This window comes from Musca vetustissima, unplaced genomic scaffold (assembly GCF_032173495.1).
Source record: "Musca vetustissima isolate MV318-11 ecotype Yass unplaced genomic scaffold, APGP_CSIRO_Mvet_v1 utg48367, whole genome shotgun sequence".
NCBI lineage: Eukaryota > Metazoa > Arthropoda > Insecta > Diptera > Muscidae > Musca > Musca vetustissima.
Genome location: NW_026882453.1, coordinates 22,889 through 34,256, shown reverse-complemented (window position 1 = coordinate 34,256; position 11,368 = coordinate 22,889). Strand labels below are relative to the sequence as shown.

Sequence of the window (11,368 nt, the reverse complement as noted above, 5' to 3'; positions counted from 1 at the left end):
CCATTTTGTAAAAATCTATTTTTAAGCCCGTGGGCGTATAATACTCATTTAAACTTTTTTAGGTCACGTCTTTCTTGTGAGCCGTCCGAGGACGAACTGATCAATAGGTCTTGATTTCATTCACAATAAAGTATTTCGGCAGCAAACTTGAAAAACAGCTGATCTCACTGGGTGACTCAGGAAATTAAAATTAGATTTTTTTCCTCTACATTTATTAACAAGCTTGGACGTTTACACAATCTGTAGCCAATAATAGATAGCAATATTATTGGAAAGCCCTATTAATAGGTATTGATACTGTAAATTCTATTCATAATAAAATACTTTGACAGTAGACTTGAGAAACAGCAGATCATTTGACATCTCAGTAGCGAACCAGCTGATCTTACTGGGTGACCTTGTTAAAAGGCCTGGATCACAACGAAAATGTCCAAATTGTAAGGTCGATCAGTGAGACCAGCTGGTTCGCTACTGAGATGTCAAATGATCAGATGTTTCTCAAGTCTACTGTCAAAGCATTTTATTTAGCCCATTTTGGCTACAAGGTCTTAATTTTGAAAATATTTTACAGTGAGGGTTTATTTTAATCAGAACTGATAACGATTGCTTTATGATTGTCCTGTTAAATGGGATTTGATACCGACAATAACCATTCGTTCGACATAGCGAAATGCTCCACAAAATCTTAATCTATTTATATTATATATTAAAAAAAAATCATTTACTTTATAAAATAAATACGTTATTTGCAAAAAAATTAAAATTAAAAAAATTGTCCATAAAATAAAATCTAAAAAAAATAAGAAACCGCTTTACAATGTAGAAATCGTTAATGGAACCCCTTCACTACTTCGTCAGGGGCATACATCTATTTTTTCAATTCCTCTGTGTCAAATCCATTACATTTTCCCTCTTTACTGAAATTGATAACCCGCCATAAAACTGCTAGCCGTGGTATTCAGCAGACCCAAGCGCTGTTTCTGTTTCCTCTGTTCCGTCATGTGATCCTTAAGTTCGTGGAGCTGTTGTGACAAATTGGTGATCAACATTTGTGTCTCCAAAAGTTGAGCCTGCATGCTACGCAACTCAATTTGTTCTCCATCAGCATCAACCGCCGCCAAAGACATCGCCCTCAGACGTGGGAACCAATCGAGAATGCCAGCCTTAACCATTGCATAAACATAACTTTCAGGGCCGGTGAATTCCGTCGGATCTTTTACCTTCACGAGTACGATGAAGTAGAGATAATGCCACATATTATGTTCCGATTTTATGTGTTCCTCAAAGCTGACAGTTTTATTATCGAATGCCGAACGATTGAGGCCGCAAATGAAACAGGTGTTCTTCAGAATCAATTCCTTTTGTTGCTTTTCACTTCTCAGATCGGCAAAGGTATCGATAATTACACCGAAAATCAGATTCAACACAATAATGATGACAATGAAGAAGAACAGCAGATCGTAGATGACGCGGGCAGCGAAGAGGCCCTCCTGGAAATGGAAGAAAGGGAAGGGGAATTATTAGTTAGTAAAGAATATTTTTTCTAGGCTACAACAAGGCGTGGATTTTTTAAAGAATATTTTTTCTAGGCTACCACAAGGCGTGGATTTTTTAAAGAATATTTTTTCTAGGCTACCACAAGGCGTGGATTTTTTAAAGAATATTTTTTCTAGGCTACCACAAGGCGTGGATTTTTTAAAGAATATTTTTTCTAGGCTACCACAAGGCGTGGATTTTTTAAAGAATATTTTTTCTAGGCTACCACAAGGCGTGGATTTTTTAAAGAATATTTTTTCTAGGCTACCACAAGGCGTGGATTTTTTAAAGAATATTTTTTCTAGGCTACCACAAGGCGTGGATTTTTTAAAGAATATTTTTTCTAGGCTACCACAAGGCGTGGATTTTTTAAAGAATATTTTTTCTAGGCTACCACAAGGCGTGGATTTTTTAAAGAATATTTTTTCTAGGCTACCACAAGGCGTGGATTTTTTAAAGAATATTTTTTCTAGGCTACCACAAGGCGTGGATTTTTTTAAGAATATTTTTTCTAGGCTACCACAAGGCGTGGATTTTTTAAAGAATATTTTTTCTAGGCTACCACAAGGCGTGGATTTTTTAAAGAATATTTTTTCTAGGCTACCACAAGGCGTGGATTTTTTAAAGAAGAATACTTTTTTAACTTTAGTTTCCAAGGGTCCTACAATCTCGAATAAAAAATAGGTTTTGAAATTGTTTTAGTTCTGCTTACCTTACTAGATGGCGCCCTCAAAATGTCACCAATGCCGCCACCATTCCTCAGGCCCTGATTGAGGGTAGTTACAATGCACATAACCAAGGAATCGCAGGAGCGTTCTTTAACTTCGCCATCACTGGTGGTAATTAACTTGGGCTTCTCCATGCTGTCGGCAGAGGAACAGGTGTTGTCAGGACTAACCGAAAGGGTTGCAGATTCCAACACTACCAATTTTCAACAACAAAAATATGAAATACTGACATTTTGAAAATAAATATTCCGATTTTACCATTTTCAACATTTTCCACATCCACCTCGAGCAGGAAATCATCACGGAAGAACATATAACCAATTATGGAGAACAGATAAACTAATATCAAGGCTAAAACAGCGGTCAAGACAATTGAGCGGCCATTACGCGTTACCGATCGAATGACATTCACCAGGGTCTCCTCGCGGTAAACCACATCGAAGAGCTGCAAGGATACAAACTATTAATCCAAATTCCCAAAAAATAAAATTTGAAATTTCGACTCACCAACAACGAATAGAAAAACGGATGAAATATCAGACCGCAAAAACAAAAGAACATATAGATACAGTGGTATAACAGTTGAAAATCTGTTATAATTTTCAGGAAATGTTTCTCCAGTGTACCCTTGTTGCCCATTATACTTATTATGTGGACACTTTTCAGTGTTACCTAGGGGAAAAGATCGGAAAAAGGATTTTATTAATGGGAAATTTAGGAAAAAAAATAAAAGTACTTACCGTTACTACCCCCAGCAGGCATAACGTTGATTCTGGCCCCAGCAAAAATATCGATCGTAATATTATTGACCCGATTAACGTTCGTATACCCGATTCTCGCGGTAATGTTACCACTATAACTAGCGAAAATATCATTATGGCCCAAAAGAGTAATGAAATATGAGAGCTTAGTTCTGTAAAAAGGGAAATAAAAACATTTGAGGTTAGGTTAAAAATCGAAAAATTTCTTGAACAAAATTTTAAGGATTTTTTCTTTAATAATTTTTAAAGTGCGATGAATGACCTAGGAGCTAGGTTTAGAGTTACAAGGGATAATCACCAGATTGTATGGAAATATCAGACAAATTCAGGTTGTGAATAGTGAAAAGATCAATAACATTCAGTGGGTAGCTGCGAACCAAAATAAGCAGTCGCGGACAGTTAGCGGATGTTGGAGAAGAGTTTCGGAGGATATGATCATGTGCCTATAATCCCAAGAGAGACAAGGCGAGATTGGCGCCACTAATAAATTTCTAGATATTAGATCACCTTTTTTTCAAATATGACCACCCTAAGTTGACAAGTAGGAACAAGGTCCTCAATTCGCTTGCTTTTGACCGTTTTACAAAGCGATAGATCGGTGTGTGGCAAGCTATGCGGTTCCAGTGTGGACTGCAACACTAGTTATACGCAATGGAGAAGTATTCAGACCTGTCAGAACGCCGCCCTGAGGACTGCAACACGGTGCCTTTTCATGACACAAGTGGACCATCTTCATAAAAAACGAAGATCCTTCATCATAGCAATATGCTTTCGTTGCAGTACCTGTTCGGGTGCTTCAGGAACAATCATCACAACCATCATATGGTGGATAAGACCATATGATGGCGCGTCAGGAAGGATCTGCATGATCTAGATCAAGTTGCCTATCGAGCAGGTCTGAATAGCATTTATATTGATGCAGTTGCCGCAGCGCTGAACGGATGCAGATTGAATGTCTGAATGCAATCATGGTCAAAATCATCCTTGAGGAATGAGGGTAACACTATGAATACCACAGGGTTACCCTCAGTGATCCAGAAGATTCCTTCAACTCAAGGCGAATCATCAATGGCGTGGGAGTGGATGTCAATCTTGGCGGAAATGAAAACATCAAATCTAAGACGGCAATTGGCAAGCCGGTGATTCCGAGCCAAAATGCCATTGAAGCAAAATTTGTAAATGTCGAGAAAGCATCTAACAAAAAGATATACCAGAAGCTGTTAACTTCTTCATCGAGAGGGACATGAGTCGATTACCATAAAAAATCCTTCAGATTATGGGAAACCACAAATTTATTACGAAGTTCTCAACGAACTATTCAAATGGTATTGCAAGTGTGTTCTCGATCGAAAGAAATTCGAGGTGGCGTGTAGAGGTTGCTAATGATAATCCACCCACGGAGGAGAAAACTCTGGTGGTCCAAACACGACAGAGAAAATTAAGTCAGAAATCTCAGATCAATCTGCATCTTCGAGTGTAAAATCAATTGCACCATCATCCACTGCGAATGAAGGCAAGGGAATATCTAAGTCGGCTAGAAGAAGAACCTGTAAAAAGATTTCCAGAAAGGTGGCTGCGACGCAACCCCCATCCAAGCAACAAAAACAACTCACCAAATAAAATCTATCAGTTATTGTGGCGAAGCAGGAAGTGCTGGCGACAGCAACTTCGACTTGAATATCTATTGCAACGATGGGGATGAAACCTCAAACACGACTAGTAATTGTGAAGATGATGCGGTCTTTCGATGAGCAGCAATCAACCTCGAAATGACCTACGCAGTCGCTTACTCGGTGTACGACCAAAACCTAGAACTGTTGAACAAGACCAAACTAGCACTCAAATTGGCGAATGCTACGCTGGGGATCAAACCTCTAACACAACTTGTGGCTGTGAAGAGGATATGGTCTACGGATGAGCAGTAACCTTTCGCGAAGAGACCCTCGCAGCTGAGAAGCTGCTTTGCATCGGTTACGCCGACGAAGATGCCAGCCAGGAATGGTAAGGAAGAGACAAAAGCCAAACCATCTACTGTAAGCAAGGGCCCCGGAGATCGAAACCCATGTATAGCAACGATGCTACTCAACCAGGGACTCTTGTAGACCTTACAGATTTGATCCCAATGCATTGATGCACCAGTGAAGATCATTGGATCTCAGTCGATCGCTAACAAACTCATTCTGATTGACGATGTTTATCATCGGAAATTTCGACTGGAAAAACGCTGAAGTTGGTTGAGAAAGAGGTTGACTTCGGTTTGGATTTTAGCACCTGAAAAAAACCTAAAGTTGGTTGAGATGACAGAGTGTCGGTCTTCGAATCTGTGGCTGGAGAATTCTCAAACCATTCAAAAAAGAACGACGATCTTTTCGTAAAATTTGCTCCTGAAACTTTTGAAGAAATATACCTATTTAAGAACAAATGTACGAGGCTCCTGACCCAACAGGAGTGAAGGTTTTACAAACATTTGGAGAAGATGAGGCATTGGTTTACTGGTCCTGGGGCGTGATGTACATTAGCAGTAACACTAACACATACGGTGTGAGTCCATTATTGGCTAATTTTATATTATAATATAATCTTAGGATATGTAGAAGGGGCTGTACATCGACGAGCATTACATTTCGGGATAAATTCAGTACTAAAGCATCGTCTTCAGATGTCGGTCATTCAAAACGGCCGGGGACGTTAAAAAGCATTGTGCGGATCAGGGAATTTTGAGTCACACTATAAAGAATTTTCAGGACCTGCCTGTGCTTAGTCTATGAAAAAAAACGCGACCTTCATCTCAAAAGCTGTGAAGCCGAGTCACACCCTACTAATTGACTATAGACCGATCAGTTTTTCTTCCTTTTTACTTAAGACACTATAAAGATTATTGGTCCTCGATATTAGAAATTCCTTCGATATCAGCAAATCCCAATACACTTATATCAAAGACATATCAATAGATACTGTCCTACATGAGGTGATCGAACACATTGGGAGGAATATCGATAACTCCAGGTTCATCTAGGCTCTGTTCTTTGATATTGAAGGAACCTTCAACAATGTGAACATGGAATCTATCTACTGTGTACTCGAATGTTCTGGTGTCCGCTCAACTCTAATATATAGGATGGTTAACGCTGATAGGTAGATTCATTACTATGTAAATTGGAGAGAGTACATATGAAAATCTGTCAGCAGATGAACACCACAAGAAGTGGTACGCTCTCCTCCGTTGTTGTTGTTGCAACGGAATACATGTGGTGTATCATTCATTGACTTCTTCTACTTTTCAACTTTTTCTAGCTCCAAATTCAAGAAAGTTGCAACTTGAACGGGTTGCGTCCATAGTGAATTCGGCGATAGATGAGTCGGCTTAGCTGGGCAGTTGAAGAGGTGCAACGTGTCTTGGGGTCCTAGTCCACATGCAGGACATGTGTTATGTATCGAGCCGTCAATTCTTTCCCAATATGTTTGTCTTGGCAGCTGCTTCTCCTCTGCTGCGATGGATGGGGTGTGGTCTCCGATCATGGTATTCACACGATATTTCTCTACTGCCTAAGCGACTGCGTCCGTGTGAATACCATTCAGACCTGCTTGATAGGCTTCATGATCTAGGGGTTCACCCTTATACCTTTGGACATCTCTCTCTAGATCATGAAGATCTTTCCTCGGCGATAGATGAGTCGGCATAGCTATGCAGTTGAAGAGGTGCAACATGTCTTGGAAGAGATGCAACGTGTCTTCAGACCTGCTTGATAGGCTTCATGATCTAGGGGTTCACCCTTATACCTTTGGACATCTCTCTCTAGATCATGAAGATCTTTCCTGACGTGCCTGGCGGGGGAGTCCTGCCCATAAGACTATCACAGGGGTGTTCCCGACGATAGCACCCAAGCAAGTTGTGTCGATGGACTGGTAAGATCTCTCATCCGTTGTGGCTCATGGTGATAAATGAAATCCTGGTAAAGTTTCATTATTTGAAGATAAAGGAAGTCCAGGGCAGATAGAAAGGGATATTATCTACACTGTTCGAGAAGGTTGTAATCTATGCCGATGATGTAGCCTTGTAAATTTCTGGCAACCATATCCGATATAATGCAGGGTGCTTCAGCTTCAGCTGTCAAAATAAGCCAAAGTAAATGGTCTTGGGGTCAACCCCAAGAAGACAGAAATTATACCCTTTGTTAGAAAACGTAAAATCCCAAACATCCGATTACCTACTTTGAATGGAGTGACATTAGTTGTCAAATACATCGGAACAATCCTTGATCAAAAATTAACGAAGAAAAGGAATGTGGAGGAGCGCACTTAGCCAGGTCTAATATCATTTTATACTTATCCAAGAACTCCATAATATTTTGGATATAGGTCCATGTTATGACATACTAGGATTGAAAGGTCTCGGAACAATCATTGGCCCCAAATTAACGAGGAAAAGCAAGATAGAGAAACACACTAAGAGAGTTCTAATTCTACTTTACTCAGGTACGAGTTCCATTGGATTTTCGATAAGTTTTTGAAATTGTTGGTTTGAGGTTAGTTTAATTTTGTTCGCTACTTACCAGGCACAGTGTTATCGAAGGGATAGAAAAATGCAACAATTATATTTATAACAACAACGCAATTAAATAATATATTACTCCAGAGTGACATATAACTGCTAACCCAAAATAGGAAAGGTTGACCTGTAATTATACAAAAACAATTTAAATAATTCTGATAATTTTTAAATCTGTTCTCCATCTAACCTCTCAGTTTCTTTTGCCATTTCATTTCGTTAAACATTTCCTCAGCCTTGTCAAAGAAATCGGCCACCTTCGAGCCCTGATCATCACGTTCGGCGGTTTGGAATATTTTCATTTTTGTATCGGTGGTCAGATATTCACAGATTTCCGGTATGGGAAAGACAATTTGTTCGAGGGTGCGGTCATGGCGAACGATCTGCAAGAGATAAAGAGAAGGTGAAAAATTGTCAGAAATAGATAGGGTGGATGGTGGAAGGATAGGAAAAGGGGGAGGATGGAAGGCAGGGACAATGTATTTGCCCAAAAAAAGAGAAGTTTGAAAAGGAATGTAAAGAGATAAGGAGGATGGAGGAAGGGAAGGAGCATCAATTGAATGAGCGAGGGAGGAAAGAGTGAAGTTGTAGAGGAGTTTAGATGAGATATCAGATCGGCAGCAGAGAAATTTTGACCAGGTATTAGATTAGTATTAGAGGAGGTTATAGGAGGTAGAGTGGTAGTAGGAGATGCAGAGGAAGGTGTATGTTAGTGATAGAATAGTGGCATATTTGTTATAGAATATTTTTCAGGAAGTAGGGAGATAGGAGTAAAGTGTGAGAAAGAAAGCGATGTGGTAGGTAGGTTAGATGTATAGGAATATAGAGGTGTTTTGTAGTACTTACTTCAATTTGCGCAGTATGTGTGGCATAATACATTAATGCCTGACTCATTTTGGCATCATAGTTTGGCGATTGCGGATCATCGGAAACCTTTAGCAAACTGGCCAATTCCTTGTTGTGTTGGGCCAATTGATGACATAAAATGTAAATGTTATGACCCACCTCGCGTGGACTTACCGATACATCATCATCGTCATCATGTTCCGGCCCCACCCCATCTTCATCCCCATCATGATCGTCAATCATTTCTTCCTGATGATATGCCTTACAGGCCACATCAACCAATTGTTTGGGGTTCATGTTATATAAAATCCTCTCGGCATTTTCACCATCACCTCGTGACTCCATTATGGCCAGCAATAGCTTCGAAGCATTATTTTTCAATTCCAATACCAAATCCATACGATTTTCTCCCAATGGATTAATGTTATTCAGAATCAACGCGGTGATAATATCCAAACCATTCGATTCATGGGTGGCAATACAATTTTGATTCTCGTGACAAGGACCTTGACAATATTCGGTGAGGGTTTCCAGGGTCTGATTAATCAAAGCCACATTATTTTCGTTGATATAGAGACCCAAGAGGCCAAGACCTCCCGTTGTCGAACCGCAGATACAATCCAAAAACATAAGGGTTTCCGAAACAAGATTATAATTGGTTTTGTTGTTTTGATTCCTAAGCAAATTCTGCAGGTCAGGATTGTGATTTTCACAAAGCAGCTGCATGAACCGGAGTATAGGTTGCATAACCAAGACCTTATTCGATAATTTATTCCGATCTTCCTTGTTATCCTTGTGTTTTTCCAATTTCTCCGCGAGAATTTCATCAAAGGGACTGTTGATGTTAAGAGAATTCGAATCCTCTCCTGCATGTAGATTCCGTGCATTACTAAATGCCCTGGCCGTGGCCAATCCGGCATTGTGCAGCTCCTTCCGCAGTTCATCCGTGATCACGACACCATTAGTTTTCACTCCATGCTTCCGGGAAATTTTATCCAATTCCAAATTAACATCCTGTTTACTTTCATGGGCCTTCGCCGCAATATCCGAAGTATTCACGGTGACCGTGGATTTGATCTCCTGTTGGGCATCTTTCATTTTATCAAAGAAGACCTTGAAGAAAGCCTGATTTAGATCACCGCTCAGGAATTTCGTGTACATCCCCTTCTGGATAATTGGATTGCCACCCTCCAGCAAGGCAATACCCAACTCAATGGCCTCTACAAAAATTGAGGGGGAGTGTACCGACTTAATAACCAATTCGATAACCAAATCTGAGGCTCCTTCTCGATCCAAGTGATTTTGTACTTCATGCAGCGTTTTCTCGGCCCTTTGTAAATATTTCGCTCCCGGTCCATGGGTGACCAAATTCAAATGTTGCTTTTGACTATCCTGAGCCAACGACAAAATATCCCCCTTTGGTTCCACTGGGGTTCTCGAAGTATTCGATGGCTTTATATCGAAATATCGTTTCAGCAGGGTACTCCTCAAGGCATCTCCCTTCTCACCATAATTCACATCTATGGCCATCATTTCCCTCAACGTCTTCAATACCTTCACACATAATTTCTCCTCCTTTTCCTCCAACAACTTCTCCGTATGCTTGATCAGCTTCCGGATAAAGCCACCTGACTCACATCTTTTTCGTGCCTCCGTTCCCTGCGGGAACAACAATTCCGATCTGTACAGAATATCGACCAACAGTGACAATTCTGCTTCCACTACTGGTTTCAATTGATCCTCCAGCAGTGAGACAATATCCTGCAAGCCCTCGATAATGGACCTGTCTAATCGCATTAAATTGGCCGAATGCTGTGTCTCATATTTTGGCTGTTTCGAGGCCAATAGCCATTTTGTCGTCTGCCTGGTGAGCAGAGCCGTTTTACTTGACATGGTCACCACCTGCTGTTCCAAGTCGAGCGGTATGGCGATGCTGCGTGTCTTTGCCGACTCAGCCAAAGTACGTATACAATTTTCGACATTAAAGCGATCAGCCAGACTCAACCATTTGCATTGAGATAAACGATAACAGACTTGCAGTAATTGTACGAATATCATTTGTCGGGACTGTACAATGGTGCTCTGATCGGAAAAGGGGCTACTGAAAAAGCTGGCCAGTATGGTGCAGACTCCATTGAGCACATAATTGATGAGGGTCTTATCCGCATTGATCCCCGTATTGATCAGCAAATTAATGTCCACCATAAAACTTTTTTCGAACAAATTCCACATGTGACCCGATGAATAGATCTCCTTCATCTCAACCTCTGTATCGATATAACAATGATTCAGAAAATCGACATAAGCCTCCTTGACCTCCGGTATGCAAGCCGGATGACAGATAACCGCCACAATATCATCCAAGGACAACAGGTTATTGCATTTGATTTCCGTGTACAAATTTTTACCCATGGTACAGCAGGCCAAAAGTTTTACCAATTCTACATGATACTTCAAGGGACTATCATCCGACAGTGGAGTCTTTTGCGTCTGCATCATGTGCACCAGCTGATTGAACGATGATTTATCATTGTAGAATACCAAAACTTCTTCGCCGGCATTGATCAGTTCCTGCATAACCATATCCTGGCATTTGCGTATAAATTGATTCTCAGCCTTGACAATGGTCTGTAGGAATTGCAGATACACAACATGACGACCATGGATTTCAATGCAATGTACAAAGTGTTGGACGACTTTGTCGGTAACTTCATTGCACAGGGTTAGGTTGTCCTTGAATATCGCACAGACGGTTTTGGCTTCGAGGATCTGAAAAAAGAGAAACAAATGCGTTAGAAAATATAATTTTCAAAGACCAAGGTGCAGAATATTAATAGAATGGCCTGTGCGGATTGTTGTATACTATCGGATCCATCCATTGTTAGATGTGGGGAACATTGGCGCTCATAAAATAATCAGTACTCTGAAACTGAAGGTTGACTCCCAAT

The 11,368-nt window shown here is 40.4% G+C and overlaps 1 protein-coding gene across 1 annotated transcript in view; it reads right to left on the bottom strand.

The window, feature by feature from the left end:
* Positions 1–914: 914 nt before the first annotated feature.
* Positions 915–11,368, bottom strand: part of LOC133328858 (inositol 1,4,5-trisphosphate receptor) — a 29,412-nt gene continuing 18,958 nt past the window's right edge. The window contains exons 15-22 of the mRNA XM_061537367.1: positions 8,421–11,189; positions 7,765–7,957; positions 7,579–7,701; positions 3,005–3,177; positions 2,772–2,936; positions 2,523–2,709; positions 2,249–2,457; positions 915–1,490 (exon numbers count right to left, since the gene is read on the bottom strand). Coding sequence (XP_061393351.1) covers positions 915–1,490; positions 2,249–2,457; positions 2,523–2,709; positions 2,772–2,936; positions 3,005–3,177; positions 7,579–7,701; positions 7,765–7,957; positions 8,421–11,189 — 4,395 coding nt within the window. The remainder of the gene's footprint in view (positions 1,491–2,248; positions 2,458–2,522; positions 2,710–2,771; positions 2,937–3,004; positions 3,178–7,578; positions 7,702–7,764; positions 7,958–8,420; positions 11,190–11,368) is intronic.